The 27,121-nt window shown below is 45.7% G+C and overlaps 1 protein-coding gene across 2 annotated transcripts; it reads left to right on the top strand.

The window, feature by feature from the left end:
* Nucleotides 1-497: 497 nt before the first annotated feature.
* On the top strand, nucleotides 498-26,150 carry MAL2 (mal, T cell differentiation protein 2). Of its 2 annotated transcripts, none has more exons than XM_044245050.1 (4): nucleotides 498-658; nucleotides 14,120-14,290; nucleotides 20,908-21,063; nucleotides 23,839-26,150. In XM_044245050.1, the coding sequence occupies exons 1-4, from the start codon at nucleotides 527-529 to the stop codon at nucleotides 23,908-23,910; spliced, it is 531 nt and encodes a 176-aa protein (XP_044100985.1). In that variant the 5' UTR covers nucleotides 498-526; the 3' UTR covers nucleotides 23,911-26,150. The 2 variants fall into 2 exon arrangements, with proteins under 2 accessions (XP_044100985.1, XP_044100986.1); XM_044245051.1 differs by lacking the exon at nucleotides 498-658 and adding an exon at nucleotides 7,281-7,576.
* The last annotated feature ends 971 nt before the right edge of the window (nucleotides 26,151-27,121 follow it).

The following is a 27,121-nucleotide window of genomic DNA, read 5'->3' as shown; positions in this document are numbered from 1 at the left end:
TCTGACTCTGTCCTAGTATTTTTAAAAAATCCTACTAGAGTCCCATTTAAGGCAGATCCGCTCCACTTATTAGGTGTGACTGGTGACCTTGATTATACCTTCTGGGTCACAACTTCACGACCGGTCTGGTAGTTAAGTTGAGGAAAGTGGGGTAGGGTAGTTGTGAGACTGGGGGGCGGGGGGAAGGGCAGGTGGAAACTAAGACGAGGGATATAAGAAACAAATGAAGAGCGGGGCGCTGGCCCGCGAGGGGCGCGCGGAGCGGAGCAGAAAGGACCGCGCCAGGTGGCCGCCGCACCTGTGCACGTGACGGGCGCGGGCTGGGTGGCCGTGGAGGGCTCACCTGGGCCCATGTGACAGGGCGGGGCCCCGCGCGGCTCGAGGCAGCGCGGCCACGCCCCCTCCCGCGCAGCGCGCCCGGACCCCGCGGACCCGAGCGGCGGCGGCGGCGGCGGCGGGAGCCGGGGCTGCCGAGGCGGGCGGAGGGAGGCGGCGGCTCGCGGAGACGCAGAGCGGCAGCGGCAGCATGTCGGCCGGCGGAGCGCCAGTCCCGCCGCCCCCGAACCCCGCCGTGTCCTTCCCGGCGCCCCGGATCACTCTGCCCGCCGGTCCGGACATCCTGCGGACCTACTCGGGTGCCTTCGTCTGCCTGGAGATTGTAAGTGGGGCAGCCTCGGTGACGGTCGCGCCGGGGGCAGCGAGGAAGGGCAGCGGCATCCTTGCTCCCGGGGCTGTCTCCCTCTGCGCGCGGGCCCCAGCTCCCTTCCCTCCGACGTGGCCTTTACCTGCGCCCCTCCTGGGGTTCTGCCCTCTCCCTGCCTGGCGCAGCCGGAACCTGGGCCCACTCGCCTGGCACCTGTTACGCTGGCACCTGCTCCCCCGCTGGCGACAGAAATCGCCCCGAGAGAGCGAGCAGACAGCCCGGCGGGGCCCCGGATTGGGGACTTTCAGAGGGGAAGGGTGTTTGGGCTTGGGGCACTGCCGGAGACCCCCGGCGGCTTGGCCGGGGGGGCGCGCTTGGCTGGAGCTAGAGCAGGCGCTCTGGGCCTCGCCTGTTGCTAACCTGCCATTTTGTTGGGTGGCGCAAAGGTGTAGCCAGCCGGTGATTGAGTGACCTGGAGGCTGCCACGATGTGAAAATCCGAGGCGGGAGGTACCAGGAAGAGAAGGCGGGCTTAAGACCTGGGCTCCCCGCCCCTCCCACCCCTTGCCATTATTAGTGCCCTTTGGATTGGGGAGAGGAGCAGGGTTTAGGAGGCAGGGCAGGGAAAAAGGTCAAGTATGAACCGTGCCCTTGGCAGTTTCTAATGCAGTGGGTGCGAGAGCGGCAGAGGAAACGTGGCTGTCAAGTTCCTCGCTGCCCACCTTTGCACCTTCTGGCTTCTAGTGGACCTGTGCCCCTCCACACCTTGTCAGCACACTTTCCTGGGTCTAGGTGAAGGTGAGGTCACCTGGCCTGACCGGCAACCTTATTGGGCTAGAGACTTAAACTTTTTGAAGGCAATTTTATGGAGTTGGAATCTTTTGGAACTCATCGTGGACCAGGGGAAATGTGCAAACATAAATTGGGCAACTCACGGTTGCATCATCGCCTGAGAAGGGCAAATCCAGAGCGCGGGGCTCTGCCCTTCCTGGAGGCTGATGTTGTTTGGTGGGTCTGGAGTTTTCATCTCCCTTCCCTCACCTGTTCCTTTGAGTTTGCATAACCTGGATTTGGTCGCTTCAGTTTCACTTTTGTGCTTCTGGGGCTGGAACGCCTTGTGAGCATTGGTTTTCTGCCCTATTATGCTGAGGTGGCTAAGGCGTGCGAAGTTAAGTTTAGCTCAGATTTGAATCTGAAAAAGGAGACAAGGGAGTTACAGGCTACGCCATCAGTAATCGGATCGTGATGGCGAGGCTGGAAGAGGCTGGTTTGAGTCTGAGCCCAGTTCAGAAGCATCTGAGTACTTGGGATGAGGCACAGGCATCCATGTGAGAAGAGTAGGGAGCGGATGGCACTAGGCCCGGGCTCTGCTGGGTGTGGGGGAGATGCGCTCGGAACAGTAGGATCTGGGGAGAAAGCTTGTGTAAGTTCTGGGCTGCTTCAGTGCCATGTTTCTCAAACTCCAGTTGTTTGCATACCTCTTTTACAAGTTTTTGCCAAATCCGCATTCCACCTGTTCTAGAATTTACAGAATGTTCACTTCAATTCCCTTCCTAAACTTTAGCACCTACTTTAAGCCTCATCCTAAACAATAATACACATGAGTCCTCAACTTTGATATACTGGGGCTATTTTTCTAGTATTACCCAAAGATATATATTTACACATGTATGTATATATGTAAGGATATGTAAGGATAGGTAAGGGTACCTGTCTGTATATATGGAACATATATACAGAGACGGCTTCTCTGTGTGCTGTCGAATCAAATCCTGTCTCGGGGATCATCTATGGTCTTATCACGCTTTTGGAAACGTTGCCTAATTCTGATGGGAAAAAGTGGAAGTGATTTATTCTATTGTGTTTTCCCTCTCCTGCCCCCGTATTTCTTTATGGGGCCAAGTAGTTAGTTCTCAACTCTGCTGTACTTAATTACTTGGGAAGCTTTTAAAAATATGGTGACTGGCCCAGACTAATTAAATTGGAATCTCTGGGGTTGGGGGAGGGGTTGGGTTGCCCAGAGTCAGCCAGGTTCTTCTAAAAGCTCCCTAGAGATTCTGGGGTACAGTCATGGCTGGGAACCGCCAAGAGCGGTCTTTATCAGCGGTCTTTATCAGGGCCATGGACAAGACAGCTCTCATGAAAATATGAATTTTCTCCCTGTACAAGAGCTTCTACCCCTCCCCATTCTAGCAGGGACCCAGGCTCCCAGAAATAGCCAGACTTTCCTCTTATCTCTTCATGTCTGGCTTCTTACTGAAGAAATGAGTCTCAGACCCTTACCTACATAGAATAGCATCACTTCCAAAAGCTTTGTCAGTTCACTTTTCCCTTATTATGGCCAAACATATGTGATGGTTAAAATCTAGGTCTCCCTTGCCTCTTTTACTTGAATATCATCCTCCCTCCTCCCCAGCCCACCCCCGCAAAAGTAAAATAACCGAAATCATCCAATGAAACTGGTGACCTCAGAGAAACACAGACCTCATTGTGAGCCAAACTAGAGCTCCTTCTTGGCCCTTCCCCTTCCACACTGCTTAGAGATATTGGGTTATACGCCCTAAGAGAGCAGAGATCAAACTTGCTCAGAAAATTCAGTCTCACAGATGGTGGGACTAATTACCGTGGTGAACACTGAGTAATGTGTAGAATTGTTGAGTCCCTATGTCGTAAGCCTGAAACTATATACCATTATATGTCAACTATACTTCAGTGTAAATTCTTTCAAATTTTACATGAAGAATTCAGTCTCAATCCCCCTTATTATACCCACTCATAATCTCTCAAGTACAAGTCATTTGTTGAGAGGTCATTCAAAAGATGCAAACAGCGCCCCCCCTGGCAGCACCAGGTAAGACCATTTATAACACTGGCTCTGTAGGTAGTGAACATTGCAGCCACACACACGCCAGGCATGCTTTTTTGGGATAGGTGTGTCCCATTCCCAGATAGATGGATTGTCAGCCCCTCAGTTTGTGCACTGAGCTACGCCTGCCATGAAGAGCTTAATGCTAAGTTATTTTTGCAATGAGGGAAAACATCACCGTCACAGTTTCATTTTCAAATTCTCTCATGTTTTCCTGAATTAATGTTTTCTAAGCCGTTTGTCAGGTATGAATTGAATACCTACTGTGTGCAAGGCACTCTTCCAGGAAAAAAAGACGCTTAGGCCCTTCTTCGCCTGGAAGAGCATACAACCTAGTTGAGATGGTATGCGTAAACATAACTACCATTCAAGGAAGATGAACGTATGGAGAGTGAGCTGGAGCTAAAGTGTTTTCCAGGCAGGTCTGTTCATAAGAAAATGACACTGGAGCAGCTGGACTATTGGGCTGAATAAGATACTTCAGGTCCCTGTCCTCAGCTTGCCTTGTATACTGCACAAAGAAGATTAGATGTAACAGTATTAAACATGGAAAGGAATAAAGGTCAATATATTGAATTCAGTGTGTTTCATGGTTTTGGTGTTTGAGAAACAGCCCATGTTCCCCAAGATATTCATTAACATTTTTCTTTATGGGAGATATTCTAGGACTCCTTTTTTTTTTTTTTTAAGATTTTATTTATTTATTTGACAGACAGTGATCACAAGTAGACAGAGAGAGAGAGAGAGAGGAGGAAGCAGGCTCCCCACTGAGCAGAGAGCCCGATGTGGGGCTTGATCCCAGGACCCTGGGATCATGACCCAAGCCAAGGGCAGAGGCTTAATGCACTGAGCCACCCAGGTGCCCTAGTCTAGGACTCTTATTCACATGCTTCAACCTGCAGTGTTGCGGATATCTGAGTAATTTTCAGTTATTTAAGAAATAATTAAGAATCTGCTGTGCATCAGGCCTTATTCTATGCCCTGGAAATAGGATAGCTCCTACCCTTAAGTGATTCCTATATACTGAAGTATAAAGTCAAGAAAGAATTACAGTGCTGTGTTTGAAGGGGTAAAATTAGTTCCTGAAAAGTCTTATTGAAAAACAGGGTAGAGGGGCACCTGGGTGGCTCAGTCCATTAAGCATCTGACTTTGGTTCAGGTTATGATCTCTGGGTCCTGGGATTGAGCCCAGCTTTGGGCTCTCCACTCAGCAGGGAGCCTGTGTCTCCCTCTGCCCCTCTCCCCAGTGGTGCTCATTGGCATACGAGCACTTTCTCTCTCCTCAAATAAATAAAATCTTAAAAAATCTGGCCACTGAGGAGTCCAGAACAGACAGCTTGAACAGAATGGTGACGTTTGAGTTTAGTTTTAAATGATGAATAGACAAATTCAATGGACAGAAAAAGTGGGGAAGAAAATTCCAGGTAGAAACGAGGGCATGTGTAAACCCTCGAGACGAGACAGACTGTGGCATGAGGGTTCTAGCAGTTGTTTGTCTTGGTTTTTTTATAGAACATGTGGGAAGGAGGCAGAAGGAGAGCAAGCAGGTAGGGCTCGAGTTGTGATGCGCTGGGAAACGATAGGCCAGGGCACAGGATGGGGAGCTGCTGACCGACAGGGGCAAATGCGACCATACTTGTGTTTTAGAGATCTTTGCGGAATGAGGCTTGGTTATAAAACAGATGGAAGGCAGAGACATCAACTCCGGGGCTTGTGTCAGTGGTTTGAAGGAGGCATAATGACAACTTGACAAATGAAAGAAGTGGAGAAGGGGAGAGGCAGATCTGACGTTTGGAAGGTCAACCAAGTACGCAACGTGTGGCTTGTCCTGAAATGATACTAGACCAGGCTTAAATAGAAGATGTAACTCGGAGGAATTATGCCAGGAAAACAAATGTTAATGAGCGGATGATGGGGAGGGTGGGAGGGGCTCCGAGCAGGCATGTGCGGCCATGCAGAGCAATCTGTGGAAGGGATTGCAGGTTATTTTCAGCCCAGAGCTTTGACACTGGGCTAACATATAAATGGTCAGATGTACAGAGTTTCCTTTTCTTGCCCAGAAAATAGATTTGAGTTGCCCAGGGACACTGAGCGTTGGCAGTGGTGAAGAGGGGCTCTTCCAGGATAGGTGCCCCTCTCTAACAGGGTTTTAATTCTATAAGCAAGATTTTCCCTTTACCTCTGGGTTAAAAATCTCCAGCCATGGGTAAAGAGTCCTTAACATTTCATAAGAGAAAATGAACTGATGCCCCTGCATCAGTTCAGATGCAGTTCAGAAAACACTATTTTCGGCAGTCGTTTGCCCCTGACTGGAAGCCCTGGACGGAACATGAGGAATGGCAGCCCAGGACACTTGGAGTCGGGTTCCTAAATGTCTTGACCTTGAGCTCCAAGGAAAAGGCCGAGGAGAGGAGATTGGTTTTGCAGAACCCTGTAGAAACATGGTAGCTGGTGATAAGAGCCCTGAACATGGCATATTGGAGCTGATGTTTCTGAACAGGGAAGGCTGTGTAATGACAAAGTGTGGGAACGAGGCTAGTGTACACTCCATCGTATGTGTGCGGCACCTGACAGATGCTGTTGGGTCAGCAGGACAAACTGGACAGCGTGTGAGAATATTCTAGAGAAACTGCTTGGAGCAGAGAAGGGCAGCTTGGCGGTTGATGTCCTGAGCAACTTTTAAAATGTCATGATTCTTCTCCAGGAATCTGCCGTCTGATCTGAATTTCCTCTGTCCTCTTTTATATGAAAGAGTCACCCTATATGACATTCTTAACTTTTGTATAGTAGCTTCCAGAAGGAGGGAGGTCAAAAAGAGGGAAAGAGCCGATGGTTTGTAAAACGCCTGCTGATGTCAAGGCAGTGGCCTGCACGGACATTTTTAACCTCGGTGATAAATAGTTACCCACAAACATGAAAAGAGGATTTTTTAAAAATCAAAGGCAATGATAAGTAAGAATAAAAAGGGACCAGAACATATCTCTCCCCTATAAGATGTGCTTTCCAGTTTAACATTAGCACCAACTATTTAAGAGACCAAAATGGAAGTTTGGGTTGGATGGAGAAGAAAACAAAACAAAGAAGAACTGTAGTACCAAATTCTTTTAAGGATCCTCAAACACATTTTTATTAAACTTTCAGATGTAAGTCTAAAAAGTAAAACTTCTTTTGCATTAGTCTGTTTTTTTTTTTTTTTTTTGCATTAGTCTGTTTTCTATAGAGGCCTCTTCTAGCTCTGTTATTTCTCATTGCTTCCCAGAACTTGTCTTGTTTTCCTTTCTCTGATTTAAAACAAGCACACCTTGCCGGCTGTACCTACCAGGGCTAGTCCAGGACCAGGACCAGTTTGGATGGAAGTCCTCAAAGGGAGAGGGCGGATGGGGATGGATGGAGGGAGCAGAAGGAGGGCGTGTGAGCCACAGGGCAACCACTACCCCGGTCAAGAGTTCCAGCAGGAATTGCAGTAGAATGGATGAACTGAACACCTTTGGGGTCTGAAGAAGATTGAAAATGGGGTGTCATGAGGTAGACTGGCAAAAGCTAGACTGCCAACTTCCCCATAACTCTCCTTCCCTGCCTCCTGAGTTCTCCTACAGGGTGGTGGGTGCTGCCAGTAATAACTGAAAAATTGAGAAGTACGTGTTCTTGCTTCGCTGATCTTCATGCCTGTTTTCAACCACCCACCATGTACCAGGGAATGAGCTCGGCTCCAGACAGCAGTGTGTTCTGAGCATCTCAAGCTGTACTTCTGTATTTTCTTCTAGAACCGTTCATGACACACACTGGTGGGTTTTCATTCATTTTGAAGAGAACGTAGCTGAACCTCTTCTGGACAAAGCATTGTCATGGGCTCTGAGCATGGAGAGATGTTTGAGGCAATGCTGCTGACTCTGACCTCATACTCCAGTGGGCCAAACAGCCAGATGCGCCTGTGATTTCAAATCAGTAGTTGTAAGTGACACAGAAGAGACAAGTGATCAGTAACCACAGAAGCACCGAGGGATGGCATCCAGCCAGGGAAATCTTTCTGGAAGACCTGCTACCAGCATTTACTTATCCAGAGAAAATGTAGGTGGCACATGCTAGGCAGAAGGATGGGCCAGTGGGATGGACTCGTTTGCAGGGGATAAGGGATGAGGGGTTGGAGTGCCAGGCTAGGGTTCAGGCTAGCTGGAAAAGTTGCGGTGCTGGGAAGAAGGGGGCCTTGGAGAGATAGCAGCCGTGTTCTCAGGATGGTTACACTCCACTACAGTCATGCCATGACTGAATTTACACATTTATGGGCTACCTTGGAAGCACATCTGTAAGTGGTACATGTTGACTGAAGTATGTGCCCAGTTTAAAAAGTCTTGGAGGATGCCTGGGTGGCTCAGTCGGTTAAACATCTGCCTTTAGTCCTGCGTGGGGTTCCCTGCTCACTGGAAGGTCTACTTCTCTGTCTCCCTCTGCCTCTCCCCCCTGTTTGTGTTCACACACCTGCTCGCTCTCTCTCTCTCTCTCTCTTCCTCTCAAATGAATCAGTAAACTCTTTAAAAAAAAACAAACTTGGACTACAGATTGTGTATAAAGAGCTAATAGTAGGTAATCTATTCATTAGATGATGGTCTGAAAACATTAAACATTCTTTAACCACGTTGTTTCATTTGTGGATACCCAGTAAGCCAGCATTGATTACAACAGGAGAGGTTACCAAGAAGATAGGATATTCTGAACTTTGGGAGGGGCACAGATGGCTCTGAGATTCTGATGAAAGTTGTGTCCTCAGAAAAATGCAATTAACTACCCAATTGATAGGAAATCAACCCTCCCACCTCCAGCAAGGCAGTCCACAGCAGAAGGATAGAAAACCCTGCTCTAGAAGGAACACTAACCTTTGAGGGAGGCACAATAGCATAGCGTCAAGAGCATAGGCTCTGGAAGCCAGTTGCCAAGTTCAAGTCCCATTTCCAACAGTTATTAACTGTGTAACTTAGGGCAAGTTTTTAAAGGCTGTCTACTTCGACTTATCTGTAAAATGGGAATAAAATGGTAATCATGTCTCAGAGTTGGTGTGGATTAAATTGGTACAAATGAAACCTTTAGAGCAGTTCTTGGGACATAAGCATTAGATAAATGCTAGCTGATACTTCTCTTATCCTTATCAGCTTCAAACTCTCACTCAAGCTAACTTTATAAACCAGATGAAGAGACAGTTTTTTCCCCCTCCAGGTTGCTGGTTGGTTCATCACTGCTACAGTGGTGAAAAGTTCAATCTATAAATAGCAGGAAAATCGGAAAGAGAAGGGGTTATATGTCATACACAGGAAGCTCTAAATAATGAAGTATTTCTCCTTAGGGGTAGTCTAACCAGTCCTTCGTACCTTCAGATTCATTTACCTTTGCCTGTTCTCATTCCAAACATTGACTAAAAATAGGTCAGAGTAGGCACTGGCGTGTTTACCTAGTTTTAAGTCCAACTTGGAGGGTGCAGTTCAGTAAGATGCGTGGAGGGAAACTTCCACAGCTTGCTTACGGGAAGGCTGCACGGCTGTCACACCCTTGCGGGCTACAGGAGCCAAGCTACAGTGACGAGCAGATGGTCGGCCACCAAGGAGGGCTGGGGTTTTCGGACTGTGTGGCGATCGAGTAATCGCAGTCCAGCGCACACGTGAGCACTCAAGGCATCTGCCAGGATCGCCTTAATTGCAGCTCAGAGGGTAAGGGGGGAACCGAGTCCCAGGGGAAGGCGGACACCTACTTCTAGGAAACATTGGCCTTTGCAACATACCTGGAAGTCCAGTCGTTTTTCTTGGTAGAGCTTGGGGTCCAGAGGCATGAGCCCCAAGTTAGTACTTCCTGAAAGAAATGTCAAAATGGGGTGCATTGGGGGAGTCTGGTATGTAAGTGTCAGACTTTCTGGGGCACTGGAAAGGGATGGAAGGCAGTGATAGACAAGAGGTCAGAATGTGGATTCAGATTTGAGAGGGGAGAATGTGGGCAGACAAAGCCTTCTGCCCCTCCCCACAGCGTGTGTACCCAGCCGTTGCTAGGATATTTTACCAGCTGTTCTCCTGCAGATTTTAACCATTTCTGCGCTCAAAAACCAAGGCTCCCTCCAGAGTCGCCTGTACTGAACCAGGATGGGAATGGTTACAGTGAGGCTGGTAAATGCTCTCGGCTTCGTAACGCCCAGCATTGGATGGACAGTGGTCGTGTTATGTAAGGATCAGTTTTTCAAGTTGGAGCCAGCTTGGGGAGCCCATGGAGAAAAGGTAGCTTTTGGCAAAAGGAAATCCTGAAGCGAGGAAGAAAGGACTGTGTCAGAGCCCCGTCACCCCTGTACCGACATGACCGTCTTGCGGTGAGGAAGGCGGGTCCCTGGTGGCCTCGCTTCTGTTCTCCAGCCCATCCCTGTGGCCCCTCCCAAAGCTGCCATGGGGAGCAGGACTTTTGCCCGGATCTCACAGACTCACTGAGCCAGGAATCCGGGGGAGGGAGGGGTTAGGGGTGCTGATAGAGTGGGAAGGGCACTCATACACCTTCCTCCTTCCCCTGCCCCACTCCCCTGTAACACACACACACCACCCATGAAGAGGCCAATCTGTTCTCTTTTTGTATAAGCTTTCCTTTCCCTTCCCAAGCCTTGGAGGTGTTGCAAGGGCTGTAATTTTGAGTATGACGAGAATGGTTCATCTCTACTGTTTCACATCAGCATCCGCTGTCCAAGCCCTGTCTACCTCTCAAGCCTGCTTCCAAACCTGCCTCCCCTGCCCACCCTGTCCTCCAGTCCCCCTGCCCTCCTGTCCCCCTGCCCCCTGCCTCCCCGACCCCCCCCCCCGCCGCCCCTGCCTCCCCTGCCCTCCTGCCCCCTGATCCCCCTGCCTCCCCTGTCCCCCTGCCCCCCTGCTTCCCTCACCTCCCCTGCCTCCCTTGACTTCCCTCCCTCCCTTCCTTCCCCTACCTCCCTCTCTCAACGCCTCCCACTCTGTTTCTTCTCTCCTCTCCCGGTCTCTCAGAGCACAGTGTGTGGAGCTCTTTTTATAGTATTCACCACAATCTGCTCCTGAATCAGATTTGATGGTGTCTCTTTCTCCCTAACCTAGAGCTCCTGGAGACAGAAACTCGCTTTTTTTTTTTTTTCTTTCTTTCTTAATTTCTTTTTTTTTTTTTTCGTTTTTTCCCCCAAGTATTCTTCTACAGTGCCTGGTGGGAGATTTGAGACCAGCTAGTTTGAGGTCCCGTCGGGGTTTATGAAATGTTTCTTTAATTCCAGGGGATCATATAGCCCTTCCTCAGAGAGTCAAGTTATCATAATCCCTGTATCCTATAATTATGCTTTTCTGTCTGTGGCGTCTGCTTGCCTCTGACAAACGTAGCCAGTTTATTACCTGTGTACTCACACCTCGCTTCTCAATAAACGACTCTTTAATAATAGATATTTAATAGCAAGGCATATTTCTTAAGTAATAAAGTAGCATAAGTTATTTATAGTGGGAGAGTAAGAAAAGGTTACCAGGAAGATGATGCTGTGAAAAAAGGGAAGGATTTGAAGATCTTATCACCTTCACGTATTTAATAAACAGTATGAAAGAGTAGAGAATCTTTTTACCGGGAACATTATTTCTTTCATAGCTGGTAAAAAAGGTTGTGGCTAAATTTTTTAAATATGCATTCATATTCATGACTTAGACTTATTTCATGAAACTTTCTGGGTTGATTGTTAATTTTTTAAATTTTTTTTTAATTTTTTAATTTGAAATTAGGACTTCAGATATACCAACAACCACAATTATAAATTGATTAGATTGGTGCTGCCATTATCATACTCAAGTGATAATGTATTATGCTTTCGAAAATCTTTTTCAAGGTGGTAATGGCGTATACGACTGGGCCTCCATTTAGAAACTTGAATTAGTAAAACTTGTGATTTTAACTTTTAGTGATTTGTGCAATTTGGGTATTATCTCTATACTTAAGAAGCAAGATACACATGATTATTGGTTTTTCTTTTTTTTAAGATTTTGTTTATTTATTTGACACAGAGAGAGATCACAAGTAGGCAGAGAGAGAAGGGAAAGCAGGCTTCCCGCTGAGCAGAGAGCCTGATGTGGGGCTCGATCCCAGAACCCTGGGATCATGTCCCAAGCCGAAGGTAGAGGCTTTAACCCACTAAGCCACCCAGGCGCCCCTTGATTATTGGTTTTTAATATGAATATGTAGAGTTCCAGCTGGTCTTGGAAAATTGGAGCTTATTTACGAAACAAATATTGGAGAGCCTTCTGCATGCCACAGGGACATGTTTCTATGATATGACTCTGTGTGTGTGTGTGTGTGGCCAGGGGTGGGGAGGGCCTAAGGTGGCTTCAGCTGCAGGTGGCTTCAGCACGGGTGCACAGCCTAGGTTTTTGGACCACCGCCTCTAGCGTAGTACCTGGCGAATAGGAAAGGATCGTTGTGTCAGAGGGGAACTGGCTTAGCGCGCAGCGGCCTAGAAGGCAGCCGGATGCCAGGAGGGTCTCCTAGTGCAACTGGCCTGGAAGCCGGGTGGTCCACTTGCGGTGGTTCTTATCCACGTAACATACCCCTGTAGGGAGCTTGCCCAGGGCACAGGGCGGGCACCTGGGCGGGGTAGAACTCGGGAAGGCCTTCTGAGATGATGTGCTCTTCAGGATGGACTCTGAATGGTGGTTTCTCAAATACACGTGGGCAGGGAACGACATTCTGGGCCGGCATATGTCAGGCCGCCGGATGTGAAAGCGCTTTGTCTTTGGACTGTGGATTTTTTTCTTTAATGTGAAATGTGAGGGACTTCGTGGGAAGGGACAAAGGCTGAGAAAGACAGGTTAGAGCATGAGGGGCCTGGAATCCCATGCAAAGGGTGTGTAGCCTCTGTGGCTTTAGGGGTAGGTTAGAGGAGACCGTGGCAGTTCGGGTCATAGAACCGACTGTCTCTGTGCCCTCATCACTTCTCCTCCTGTGATTTCTCCCTCACGCCTCATTGCCCAAGCCAGGAATCTGAGTTTCTTCCTTATCTGTTCTTTTGCTCTCATGTCCCCTATCTGATCGGTCACCACCTGCCACCACTTCTCAGTTTCTGTCTAATCCTTTCGCTCCCCTCTGTGCTTCTTGCCCAAGTCTGGGTTGTGCTCTGTGGCTGTAACGGTCTCCTCTGTGGTCCCTCAGCCCCGCATTCGTTCCTCTCTGGCCAGAGAGAAGCTTCTGAATACAGACTGGGTCAGGCTAGTTCCTGCTCAGGTGTTGTGTGGCCTCCCGTGGCCCGTGGGAGAAGCTCACCTCCTTGAGTGGACCAGCCCGACCCTTCAGCTCAGCCTCCCGCGCTCTCCTCCGGCCGTGCCCCACATGCTACCTGCTGTCCCTGCCATGCTGAGCCCTGCCCCTCAGCTCTGCCAGGTCCTCTCAGGGCTGGCCTCCTGCCCTGGGACAGCCTTCTCCTCCTGCCCCTACACGCCCTAGCTTTGTCTTTTGGTTTGTTGCCTTCCAGGTGTGTTTCCTGAGTTTCCAGCTTTGATTTTTTAGTGCCCTCCATCTGGGAACCTGCAGTGCTCACTGTTTGCCCAATTGTGACATGTGTGAAGCAGCATTTTACTCACTTGTTTAATTGTCTCTTTCCTGAGGTGCCGGGGTGGCTAGGTTGGTTCAGCGTCTGACTCTTGATTTCCACTCAGGTCATGATCTCAGGGTTGTGACATCGAGCCCTGCCTCAGGCCCTGCGCTCAGTGTGGAGTCTGCTTGAGATTCCCTCTCTCTCTCCCTCTGCCCCTTCCCCGACTTGCTCTCTCCAAATAAATAAGTAAACAAATAAATATTTTTTAAAAATAAAATAAAATAGTCTCTTTCCTGTAAGAGATGGTGAATTCTGTGATGGCAGAAACCCAGCGTCGCGTGTAGACCGTCGTGTTCCCAGCGTGTGGAGCAGTGCCTGACAGGCACTAGGTGTTTCCTGAACGTCAGGTCTGCGAACATCCCAGGTGCCCGTTCCCATGGCCAGCACGCAGAGGCGTGTCAATAAGTGAGGCAGGTTGTGCTGACTGCCCTGTACAGCGGCGGCGGCTCTTATCCTCCGGGTAGGCAGTAATCTCGTGTGTACCAATAGAGCATGATAAGGGCGGGCCCACGGCCATCAGAAGGGACAGGTTAGAAAGTTACGGCTGATCTTGGCTGATAAACTCTCGGAGAAGCGGTGAGCGCAGAAGCCAGTGGTTGGAAGAGTCCGAGGTCACGGATCGGAGGTGGGGACCAAGCACAGATGAAGTTTGAGAAATGGTTGGCCGGAGAGGACATTAGTAGAGAGGCAGCAGCGTCCAACGGAAATACTTTCAGGTAACGAACGGATTCTGTGTTCATGGGCTGAGGATGAGAATCCAACATGAAGGCAGGTGCAGAGACGGGTGTGCCCCCCCCACCCCGGGTCTGACCTGTCCGCCGAAGCCCTGGCCTTGCCCTGGAGGGAAGCTGGTGTCAGGGGCGTGCAAGGACAGAGGAAAGGCGGTGGGGGGGTGGGGTGCGGGACTGTGCGCAGCGGGCTGGGGAGAAACCAAGGGTGAGAGGCAGGGGAAGGAGCGTGTTCAGGTCTGTTGCCCACGCCCATGATGTCTGTCTTCCTTCCCGCAGCTGTTCGGGGGCCTCGTCTGGATCTTGGTTGCCTCCTCCAACGTTCCTCTACCTCTGCTGCAAGGATGGGTCATGTTCGTGTCCGTGACGGCTTTTCTCTTTTCCCTCCTCTTCCTGGGCCTGTTCCTGTCTGGCATGGTGACTCAGATCGATGCCAACTGGAACTTCCTGGTAAGGGATTTTTAAGTCTATTTCAGGAAAATGCGAGAAACGTATAAATATCCTATTCTGAAAAAAAAAAAAAAAAAAAAAAAAAAAAAAAATAAATATCCTATTCTGTCCTAAAGTGCTTGGTCCCCTGTTTTCTCTGTTGCCTCCGGTGGGAGAGGAAAGGTCCGACCCCCAGGTCTGCTGTGCGGCGATGTGGCTGCCTTCCCGGGGAAGCAGGCTCCCAGTTGGTGAGATTCCTGTCGATAGAGCCGAGCAACCTTTCTGTTACTCTGTCATGACTTAGACGACCTTTACTCAAAGACTCTTATTTCCTGCAACAGATGACTTGCTTTGCAGTTATTGAACTATCAAAGAGGTGCCTTTGGGAGATGGACACTGTGACATAGATCTTGAAATTTTCCATCAATTTCTGCTTCAGATATTAAATACATACATTCTTTTCAGAAAACCAGTAGCTGTATACTCTCTACTGTAAATACTTAGAAAAGGGGATTGTTTATTTTTAATTCCTGTCCTAAACTAGTAAAAATTGTTAATTTTAAGAAATGAATTTATAATCCACCTAATTTTAAAAATTATGATGGCCACTAAATTGGATCAACTTGCTTTCACTTTTCCCGTGTAATAGAGGGGGCCTCCTTCATGCTGAGGCTTATTCCATCTCTGAGACTATTCCAGAATGGCCAGTGGAGCTTGGATTCTGGTCTGCGGCGGACAGCACCTGAAGAAGTTTGTGAGGAGTTCAGGGAAGAACCTCTGTTCATTTCAGTCAGTTGCTGATTAGGATCTTAAATCAGGCCTTAGTCAGGATGGTATTATTCTTTTCAGGTACAGTAACATTGTATCTACCAGCTTTAGGAGGGATGTTAGGCATATTTAAGAATGTTCCAGAGCATAAGGAGAGCCATCATCACCCCGGATGTTACCAGCAGTGAAGCCTAATGGTGTGGTTGCCGCGAAGCCAGCCCAGGCACAGTAGGTTAACTGCAAAGTTAAGGAGGAAGCATGGGGCAAGGGTTACAATCTTGACGGGATCTGAAAGGAGGTCTGGTGTGTTTAGTAACTGTGTAGCCTTGACCAAAGTATGGAACCTCTGTGGCTTCTGATTTCTTCATCTGTAGAATGGTAATAATAGTACCTACCTGGAATTAATGTATTCGGAAGTGCTTAGCGGCTTTGCATCTGATCTGTGGTGTACGATCCATAATCATCCTAATTCCTTAAATATGTCAAGGCTTCCAGCTTGACACTCTGACAGTCCTTCCTTTGAATCACTAAATTGTACACTTTAAACTAATTTTACATTGTATGTTAGCTAACTGGAATTTAAATAAAAACTTAAGGAAAAATTATTCCCAATACACACACACCCACCCCCACCCCTACCCACACACAGGTGTTTCATAAGTTGCTGATGCAGTGTGTTCCTATGTTTTTGCCTTGCTTTCTCATTAATGATGAGAAAACATTTCTAATAATTTGTCAAGTGATGAAGATCAGAAATCTCTATTTAAGTTACAGATAGATTGCTTAACCTCCTCTTTCAGGATGCTTGGCTTTCCCATATTCACGAATGAATGAATCAGTCCATACCCGATGTTGGTGAGCACCACCAGGCTCTTTAAGTATTAAGCTCCAAAGATGGTATTTGGCCAGCAGGAACCAGTATAGCCTGAAGTACTAGTTAATACACAGTCACTGCTTCAACCTGCTACCTCTTTCCAAGTGCTGTGCTCCCTGCCACCCTGTCCTGTCCTCTGGGACCTTCCTGGACCTCCTAGTAGCCCAGCCACTAAAGGGTTATCACCTGGGAAGGTAGTGAGTCTCCAGGGTCCTGCCCTGCCCAGCCTTCCTTCTAATAGCTGATGCACACACTGTACCAATGTGTACCTATTTCCCCACATCCCGCCTGGTTTTGTTAGACTTATGTTCATAACACCTTTTCTCCTTTCATTTATATTGAGTCTCATTTTTGGTATTGAGTACATCATTAATATCCTTATAAATTCATTAGGTTTCCTAAATATGTGGTTCCCCCCATCTGTAACAAACATTATGTTTGTTGTTCAGACAATAAAATGTAAGAGTGTGTGCTGTTTTTTCTTTCTTTCTTTCTTTTTTAATCAAACCACTTAATGAAAGTGGAAACTGAAATTGGAAAGACCCTGTCACTGTGTTGCAGAGGTGACCTGCAGAGCTGAACCCAGGGTTCTTTAGCTGGGGCCGTCCACTCTTACTGAGGGAGGAAGCGGTAGACCCACGCAGCACTTGGCACAGTGGCGTTCTCTGCACGGCCTTGTCATGGCGGCCACACTTTCCAAGAGACAACTCATCATGCCTTTACGGAGCTGACTTAAACGCTGGCCATATTTAGAACAGGCTCCTTTTTTTCTCTCTCTCCTTTTGTGATTTTTCACATAATCAGTCATTTCTGACCACAGGGTTGCTTTTAGTAGGTTTTGTAATGTATCATGTATTCTCTCCGCCAGAAAAATTTCTGAGCCATGCATATCATGGAATCGTCACCAGATGGTAACCGTTTTTAATTGCTGCGTTCTGGAATTGTTAGACTTTAACTGCTCAAAAAATAATTGTTTCCATTTGTGATAACAGCTTAATGTTACCTGCGTACAGCACGTGAAGGAAGCAGGAATGCATTTTTTAGAAGAATTTATTTTCTAAAAGTATTTGTTGTGGGATAGTAATTAAAATATTCATGGTTTCTTGCTTTTTGTTGAGCATGAGATTGGATTAACATTCGCAGTGGTAGATATCTTCAGAATTTTTTCCCCAGCTTGATGAAATAAAAATACAGTATGTAATATATGTAATAACAAATATTAAATGCTAGAAACTTGCCCTTTTCTAATTTGAGGAAAGAAGCAAGTTTTGATTTTTGAGATTATTTTTCTGTTGTTTTTTGTTTTGTAGGGAGGAAACAGCATTTTGCCTAACTTTAAAATAAGAGATCCCCTACTTATTTTCCATTTTTGGAGAGGTGGGATATAAAGGAAAGACATATTTTAGAAAAATAAGAGCTACAAAGAAAAAAAAAAAAAAAGTCCCATGCAATTCAACGTGCTACACTCTAGAAACCCAAAGTAGGTGGCATACGTTTGCCTGTTGTTGACATCACTTACTGCTATGAAATGTCCCGAACTGTATTTTCTGTTCCGACATTCATTTACTTACTTGATCTTTATGACAGCTCCTTATGGACGACTGTTGCTGCTCTCATTTTTACGGTTGAGGGAGAGAAGCTCAGTGTGGCTCTTGTCCGTTTTTCATGCTGCCATTGTGGAAACCAGGATTCCCCTATTTACAATGTAGCTTTCTTTAAGACTAGTTCGTAAAAATTTGACCTGAGGAGCAAAACAGGGGCTAAAGATAAGAATATGGAGAAGAAAAAAAAAAAAAAGAATATGGAGAAGAAAGAAGAAAAAAATCATGCTCTGCTTAAGGTTGTTTCCCTGAGCAAGAGGGAAGACAAGCTTGCCCCAGTCCGGGCTGTGTGACTCTCGGGAAGCTTGGCCGAGGACAGAAGAGGAGGAGAACACAAAGGAGACCCGGAAAGGGGCTGGGGCCATCTGCTCACAGAGAGGTGCCAAGGACTCAGGACAGGTGGTTCACAAAGGGTGGTCCCCGACCGGGGACGGCGGCAGCACCTGGCACCTTGTTGGGCGAGCAGATTCTCAGGTCCCACAGACATTCCGAATCAGAAACTCAGAAGCTGGGACACAGCTTGTTACACAGAAAGTAACAAGCTTTTCAGATGACTCTGAGGCCTGCTTACCTTCAAGAACTATCGGTTTTATATAAATGATCTGCATTGTCCAAAACGATGAGCAAAAATCTGGGGAAGACTTTCTTGCTTACGTTCCACACGTAGCAGGAATCCAAATCAGACGCCTGGAAGGCCAGATAGAAATGTGGGTGTGGTTCTTCCTGGGGTGGGGGACCTTGACGGAGCTCCTGATACATACCGAGTCAGTCCTAGAGTAGGCCCTAGAAATACAGTGGTGAACGAGATAGGCCTGTAGTGGCTCTCAGAATTTGCTGTAGCAGATAGTGTCAGTAAAGAAGTAATAACACAGGGGCGTCTGGGTGGCCCAATCAGGTAAGTGTCTGCCTTGAGCTCAGGTCATGATCTCAGGGTTCCTGGGATGGAGCCTTGTATGGGGCTCCCTGCTCAGCGGGGAGTCTGCTTCTCCCTTTGCCCCTCCCCTCTGCTCATGTTCTCTCTCTTTCTTTCAAATAAATAAAATCTTTAAAAAACAAAAAGAAATAATTACACAATGGATGCATTAATCACAATGATGTTAATGGCCAAGCAGGGAGTGTTCAGGATATTAAAGAACATATCTGTCATCTCAGGTCCACTGGAAAGCAGACTGTATGATGAATTTAAAAGTGCAAGAGATTTGGGGGCACCTGGGTAGCTCAGGCGGTCAAGCGTCTGACTGATTTCAGCTCAGGTCAGGATCTCGGGGTCATCAGATCGAGCCCCGAGTTGGACTCCAGGCTAAGCTTGGAGCCTACATAAATTAATTCTCTCTCTCCCCCTCTCCCCTTCTCCGTCTCCGCTGCTCCTGCTGTCTCTCTCTCCAACAAACAAAACCACCAAACAAACAAAAAACTCCAAAAACTGCAAGAGACTTTTTTTGAGGGGAAGGGGAAGAGATAGTACCTGTCTGGGGAGGGAAATGGGAAAAAGGGTCATGGGGAGGGAAATGGGATAAAGCAGGAAAGTCCTAGAGTGGGCTGCAGATCGAAGGTCTGACCCAAATTAAGGAGAAGCTCAGGGGCCCAGGCTTTGCCTTAAGAGTCTTGCATTAGGCAAAAGTGGCCGGGCACCGGTGTCCCCACTGTGCCTTCATTAGCCGGGGACTGCCGGGAGGGATACAGCCTCCCACCGAAGCCAGAGCTGTCAGCTAACTAGACTCCTCACAAAGCAACTGTGTGCCCTACGGGATTACCAATGTGCAAGGATCCAGGAGACCATCTGGAGCTGCTTCCCAAAGACGTGTAGCCCCCACTGCGCGTTGCCTGCCCGACTCTGAAGTCCAGGAGCCTGCAGAGTGATTTTCTGGCCAGGGCTGCCGTGAATTCAGTCCTTCTCCTCCAACACCTTAGGATACCTAGGACCTAGGATGATGTGGGTAGCTGATCTGATCGCAGCGGCTGATGCTCGGAGAGATGGGAGGGTAGCATGAGCCCAGGCTGGTGAAGAAGGGGAGGGCCTCCTCACACCGAGCTGTAGCCACGTGATCAGACTTCTCCGCCCCTCTTCAGGTCACCTGAGCCACTTCCGAGGGTCCGCCTCAGTAATTTAGATGAGCTCCTAGTGATCTCAACCCTATTTTTCTCCAATCTTAATTACTAACTGAGATCCAGCTCTATTACTTTTAATCCGTAAAAGGAGGGACGTTTGGACTTTGACCTTCTTCAGTTAACATCTGTTGCAAGCTCTGTGGATCTGAGCACTTCTGCTATGGAGTAGACACACGATCCGTCTGTCACACTGCTCTTGAGTCTTTTAAAGGCATTGGTGAGTCAGCTTCTACAGTAGAGGTGCTAAGTGGAGTGTATTTTTAGTGCATACCTTTGTAATTCCCACTCCTGGTAAGTTAACTTTTCCTTACTATTCTAGTCAGAGTAAGAACCATTCTCACGGACAATTGACAGTTTTGTTTGCTGAATGGGCCTTTACAAAGGCAGTGTGTTGTTCTTTCTCCGAAATGTTGCTGTTATCAATGACTGCTTGATAGCAGAGAGAAAGTGGAATTTGGAACCAGACAGCCCTCTGTGGGTTTGAGGTCTCCTTTGAAAAAGGTTATGTTTGAATGGCTTTGGAATAGTCATTCAATTAAAAAAATCACTTGTCTATAAAGTGGGATTAATAAATGGCGATTGTAGGGATGAATGACAATGAATGTAAAGTAGCAGGTATCTGGGAGCTGTTGACAAAAATACATAGCAGCGTGTGGACGAAAATCGGTTCATGTAAGATGCTATAAATTCCAGCAAAGTTACGCTTCACAACGCTGCAACACGTGAGATCACATTATGACGAGTGAGTTTTGTTTGAGAGTTCCTATACTTTTTGTCGAAGTATATGATATATAATTTGCTTTTTTTTTTAGAATAGAGGGAGATATGGTATTGAGTTCTATGATGTCATAAGTCTTCTGCATTCTTCAGTATATGGGGTGACAGTCTAATGGATAAAAATAATAATTGTTCAGAAATAAAAGACTTAATTATAAATGTATGTATGTATATTACTACATAACTATATAATATACTACAATAATACGACTATTATCCAATAAGTATAATAGCAAGACATATGAAAGTATGTATTTTATTATAAAATTCAGGACATCAGGTTCGTCAGTACATCGATTACAGCAGGTCGGTTGGTTTTCATTTGGATTCTAATGGCTTGACGCTGTTCGAACAGCCCAAGTCAATTGCGAGTATAGCTGAAGATTGTTTGATGAAGTGGTCTCGGCCTCCGGAATCTAAACCTCATGAGTTGAAATAAGGAACAGAAACATAAAAAAAAGTATTATTTTTAATTACAAGTGTCTTTTTTTGTTTTCCTCCTCTTTTAGGATTTTGCATACCATTTTACAGTGTTCGTCTTCTACTTTGGAGCCTTCCTCCTGGAAGCCGCAGCCACATCCCTGCATGACCTGCGCTGCAACATGACGGTGACCGTGCAGCCGCTCTTGAGCGATAACCAGTATAACATAAACGTAGCAGCCACAGTGAGTGTCCCTGAGTCCAGGCGACCAGCACCCCCGCCCCCACGGTCACGGTCTCCCAGAAACCCCTTGGGCAGCCATCGCTTTCTCTAACAGGAGCCATTTGACGCCACATAGACTAGCTATTTATCTGTATAATGACCTCCTGAGCAAAGTTCTGCCCTTACCCCCGGTGTGGTAGACCCTGAGGCAGGTGACCGCCAGCCCATGGTTGCGGCTGGCCTGGCACAACAGAGCCTACTTTGTAGAAAGAATTCATTGTACTTTTTATTTCCCCTAACTTTAGATGTGGTGAGGGAGATGTGTTCTTCAGTGGTCAGTACCTGCTTGTAATTCATTTTAATTCAGTGTGTGCTTATGGAGAGCCTACCACGGAGGAGGAGATTGGTGGGGTTTGGGGGGACTGGGATGAACCACGTACAGCTCCTGCCCCTGAGGAGTGTCGGAGGGCGGAAGGGCGTGAATATTCCCACCATGACAATAGATGACATACAGATGAAATGCATTCCATGGGGAAGGTTTTTGAAATTTTGAGTCCTCCTTAATTCACATACTAAGTGAGTTTGTTGTTTTTCATTGACATGGGTAATTTGAAGAAATACTACATTATTTCTCTTTTTATAATTTTGAAAGTGTCAGAAACCCAAATTATTTTCTGAAGGTGCTGATATTTAATATGGCTCTGTGGCAAGTTGGTGGCCCTAATGTTTCACTATTGCACCTAGGTAGTCTATATAAACAGCCCAGGACTCCCCCATATCGCCATTAAAATCTACCAGCACTTTCTAAAATGATAGGAATATCCCATATATGCACAATTCAATATGGTGGCTACTAATTAATCCATTAATTCATTCCTTTTAATTCATTACATTTAAATTTAAATAGCCGCACGTGGCTGGTGGCTCTCGCATTGGACAGCACAGGTCTAGAGTCTGGGTTTTGAAGGATGGAGGTGCAATGATTCTACGACCTACAGCCATCAGGTTCCCAAGCCTCTGTCCAGATTTGTCAAAATGTATTCATTGAGTGTCTACAATGAATTAGACAATTTGTGGATTGCAACAGAAAGGAGACCTGGTCCCAACTTTGACAGGCTTATAATTTAGATCAATGATTTTTACACTTTCTTTTAGGAGAAGTGAAATTGCTTCACCTAATGAAATTTTACTGAAAACCCAGTAATTATATACAGAAGGCGAGAGCACAGCTGCTCTAGTTGGAGTGGGAGACAAGGGTCTTGACTAACGCCTATCCGTCCTTCTCCTGAAGCCACATCTGCCCACCTCATCATCTCTGAGGCACTGCCGTGGGATCCCTATTATCCAGAGACCACAGCTAGGAAACCACTGGTTTTAACAATGTTGTGAAGTGAAGAAAAGTTCAGGGACTTGGAGATGACTTTTTTCCTACCAAGCGTCCTTCCTGAGTCATCAGTTCTGGTTGGATTCTCCTTCACTCCTTTCATCCCTGCCTTCTCAGTGGTGTAGGCTGCGTTCTCATTGCCACTCAGAGCCTCGAAGTAGTACCGAATGGGTCTGCTTATAGTCGCCTTAAGAGCCCACTTTCATAAGAGTAGTGGGTGCTCAAGTGCTTTGTGGACGGTACATGTCATTAATTTCTCACTGACATTCCTTTGTCCTAAGAGCCCAGTTTTCAGTGTTCTCCATGGCATGATTCTGTTCCGCCCTCTTCTGTGACTTTGTCCCTCTCTCTGCTTAAGTGAAACTGCCTTGGTCAACCTCAACGTGCTTTTAGTTCTACAGTACCCCCATCTCATCCATACCCTCCTGCAGAAGTGAATCTTTAATTTCTGAGTTTTAATACTACCTAAATATATGAGGCATGCGTTTGTGGCATGGCATCGAATCCCTTACTTTACTTTTAATTTCAATGCACCTGGGAGAGGAAAATGCATTTTCACTAATAATGCATACTAGAAGTGGTTGTTCTCATCCAGCAGACAGTGTCTAGATTATAGATGTGTCAAAGAGACAACCAGCAGAGCAGGCTGGGGAGAATTGCAGAGCGGCAGTTAGACAATGGCCATGTTCCCCAGGTGAATCCAATATTCCTTCTCAGAGCTAGAGCTTCCTGGTAAAGGATCCCTGCACTAAATCATGTTTTACCATATTTAGTTGCTTTGTCTTACAGTTTTCTATGGCTCATGAATTCCCAAAGGATGAGGACACTATCTACTCTTTGCCTATCTACACCAGATGTACTGATGTACACATAGTTGGTGCTAAAGAAATCCTTGTCAGGTAGTAAGGGCGGTAATTCAGAGTTGAGTGCAGGTTTCAGATCTCCCGTGCCAGTCTGTTGATTCATTTCTGTGGCTTTACTTTGTTTGCTTCTGAGGCATTTTCCACTGTCACAGGAAGGGTTTGATACATCCTCAAGTTCTAAGACTTGTATTTTTCTTGGCCGTGAAATCACTGTATGAATAGACACCATGTACTGACTTTTTGAATATCATGTCAGGGGTTGTAGAAATATTTAACAAGTGAGTCCAGCACGTGAACAAAGGTTCAACCTAAGGCTATCCACAAATGAGAAAATTATTGGGGGCCAGAATGTTTAAAAGAAGGGTTAATGATGTGCGGGGGTAAAACAGAGTAGTACAGATCATCAAAAAGATGACTATAAACTATATTTCGTACGTGTCGAAGTATCTTTAGGAAGGGTGATCAGTGTTCAGATAGTTGTTCTTTAGAATAAGTGTTTTCTTAAAGTCAGTGTTATAAATCTGATGAGCTTTTGTTTCCTTTTTCTTAGATTTTTGCCTTTGTGACAACAGCTTGTTATGGTTGCAGTTTGGGTCTGGCTTTACGAAGATGGCGACCGTAACACTCCTTAGAAACTAACGGTCTGTGTTGGTTTCATTTGTCTATTTTATATGTCTGATCAATTTGGATACCATTTTGTCCAGAGAGAACAACATTCCGAAAGTAATCTGTTTAGTATGTGGAGAGAATCTAAATAACAAGTTTGGTTCATTTCGTGGATGGAATTTTAATGTTATTATGATGTTAAACAGAGAAATGACCTTTAATTTTACATCTGTCTCTTTTTTAAAGAAAATTTTCCTTTATAGCCATAAAATATACAGATACTGCTCATGAAAAAAGGGTATCTCTTTTGTTTAATTGCTGAGTCACTTAAACCTTAATTTTAATAGGTAACAAAAATTTCCTTAAAAAGCTAAAAGCAAAAACAAACCACATTTTAAATAGCCTTCCCACTGAACTCTGTCTTTTAGCATAAAACAGAGATTGGCACCCTTTTTTCTAAAGGTCCAGATGGTAAATAATTCAGACTTTGTGGGCCATGCAGTCTCTGTTGAAAAAATTCAACCCTGCTGTTACTTTGTGGAAGCAGCCACGGGCAAGAGCAAATTAATGAGTGAGTGTGTGTCCCGATAAAACTTGATTCAGGAAGACAGGAAGCAGGCTGGATTTGGCCTGTGGGCTGCAGGTTATAGTTTGCCGACCTCTGGTGTGACACCTTAGTTATATATTATGTATTTTACTGAACTGATCCCGAAAGGTATAAAACGAGATAAATCATGTAATATTTAGCCTCATTATGCAATAATCACGTTGCCTTTGTGTTAATGGTCAAGTACTTACCCTAGAAGTGGTGGATAGTTTTTCAGGCAAATTCAAGCAGAGTCTTGGGTACAGGAAAAAGTAATTTGTGAAGTAAATCCTAGTTGCTTAATCAAACTAAGGGTCTCTTAACAACTGAGCAGACTTCTCATCTGGCATCCTTCAAATGAGATCCCCAGAGACCATTCACCACTACTGGAACTGGTATCTAGCCACTTATGTCTAACTTTGGGTTTATTTATGCTTCGGAATATAGCTGTTTGTCCTGTGCATGAACATACGAATATTTGTGTGTGGATATATGAGGCTTTACCAAATAGAGCTTCCCTAAAGAGTTAACTTTTTACTTCTCATTATTTCACATTACTTTCTCAGTTAAATTTGAATAGAGTATTAAATATAATTTAAAGTTGAAGCTTCTTACGTGTTTTGATAATAGCCCCCGACATCTTTGTTGTTTTGCATTGGTAACAGATATATGAAATCAGTTGTAAAACAACAGCCATCCTAAAAACTTGTCTCTGGTCAAATTGCACAGAAAATACCTTAATGCATCTATTAGAGACCCTGGTTGTGGGAAGGTGCCAAAAAATGGCTTGAATGGGAGAACAAGTAAGAGTTCAGTCCCAGATCCCACCACACTGTCCAAGCAGGATACTTAAGTCCTGCCCCAGGTGGGCTTCCTCTGGGAAAAGAGGGGTTTGACCATTCAAAACCTTCAGCCCTTTGCCCTTTTTTTTGGCTGAGTCATCCCCTAAGAGTGCCATGTCTGAATTGTGCTACTAGATTTCATGGCATGTAGAACCATCCCAAATGAGTCACATGATCAATGCTGAGTGAGCAGATGGTATTTATATAATAATCCCCTAGAAAGAAGAATCTTATCAGAGTTTGGTTCGTGATATACAGACGCGTTTCAATATGTGGCAAGAAGAAATCAGTCTAAGACTTTCAACTCATGTCCTATCTTTTCTATAGTATCTGACTTCCTTGGTTTTTCTAGCTTCATACCACACACTTAAACCTGTATTATGAATTGTATATTACAAAGTCATAAATGTGCCATAAGGATATATAGTTCATTCAAGTTGGAATCGTTTAAAGTTAGTCTGCTAGATTTAGTTGTGAGATTTTATTTTTGTTTCCAGAGTGTAACAGGTCTATGCTTGGTGGCATTAAATTAAATGATTTCATGAAATGGCTTTAGTGGCACTTTTGTAAATGGATTGCTTCTAGATCATTAAGAACCAAGCCTAAAACTCATCTGACTGTGAATACCTACATTTGTAGATTAATCGTGCTCTGGGTTTGTGAATTGAGTGACAAAGCACTTGAACAAAAATTATGACATTTGAGAAGTTCTTTATATATGCTGTAGAGATGAGAAAGTGTTGGTTGGTTTTAAAATCTGGTTACTCCATGATGAAAAGAAATTTATTTTATAAGTGTTATGACTCTAATAAAGTATTCATTTGATAATCTCTTTTGGTCATCTATTTTTTATACCATTCACTTTGAAATTCAGTTAAAGGTTTGATGTAAACTTGACTGATTTGGAATTTCTAGACTCACCATATATCAAAGTTCTGCTTTAAACGTTTCAAAGATAAGTCTCTCAGGAAATGTCAGTGAGCGTTTTTACTTTGGTGAAGGTCAAAGAGGTAAGTCTTTGGAAGTAGTATTTTAAAGAAAGTTTAAGTTATACTCTATTTTATTTAAAAGCATTTATATAGTGCTTACTATGTGCCAGGCAGTATTCTCGGCATTTTTTCTTTAAGATTTTGTTTATTTATTTGAGAGAGAGAGAGCATGAGAGGGGAGAAGGTCAAAGAGAGAAGCTGGCTTCCCATGGAGCAGAGAGCCCGATATGGGACTCGATCCTGGGACCCTGGGATCATGACCTGAGCTGAAGGTAGTCGCTTAACCAACTGAGCCACCTAGGTTCCCCTGGCACTTTTTCAAATATTAGCACATTTAATCCTCATCATGACAACTCTGTGAGATAGACAGTATCATCTCCTCTTAAAGATGAGGGAACTAGGGGCACTGGGGTGGCTCAGTCGGTTAAAATCTGACTCTCCATCTCAGCTCCGATCTTGACCCCAGGGTCATGGGTTTGAGCCCTGTGTTGGGCTCCATGCTGGGCACGCAGCCTACTTAAAACAAAACAAAACAAACAAACAGATGAGGGAACTAAAACACAGAACTTAAGTGACATTGGGAACATGTGTCTAGCAAGAGTAGACACATGAGTAGCCAGCAGTCTGGCTCCTGAGTCCAGGCACCAAATGGCTGTGTATCCCTCGGTTCTTCAAGATTTTACCTATTTTATATGTATAGAAATGTGACCCTTCCCCTCCAAAAAAAGCTTTTAGCAGAATGTTAAATATAATTGTTTGTAGCAGATGTCATCTTTTAGAACTCTTTTGTCAGAGCCAAGGACTTGTGAG

The sequence above is a fragment of the Neovison vison genome, chromosome 4 (assembly GCF_020171115.1).
Source record: "Neovison vison isolate M4711 chromosome 4, ASM_NN_V1, whole genome shotgun sequence".
NCBI lineage: Eukaryota > Metazoa > Chordata > Mammalia > Carnivora > Mustelidae > Neogale > Neogale vison.
This window is presented reverse-complemented; position numbering and strand designations above follow the sequence as displayed.

Coding starts and splice junctions, on each gene's coding strand:
- MAL2 (XM_044245050.1), top strand. CDS start 527: ATGTCGGCCGGCGGAGCGCCAGTCCCGCCGCCCCCGAACCCCGCCGTG. Junction 14,291..20,907: donor ATGCCAACTGGAACTTCCTG/GTAAGGGATTTT, acceptor CTCCTCTTTTAG/GATTTTGCATACCATTTTAC. Junction 21,064..23,838: donor ACATAAACGTAGCAGCCACA/GTGAGTGTCCCT, acceptor CCTTTTTCTTAG/ATTTTTGCCTTTGTGACAAC.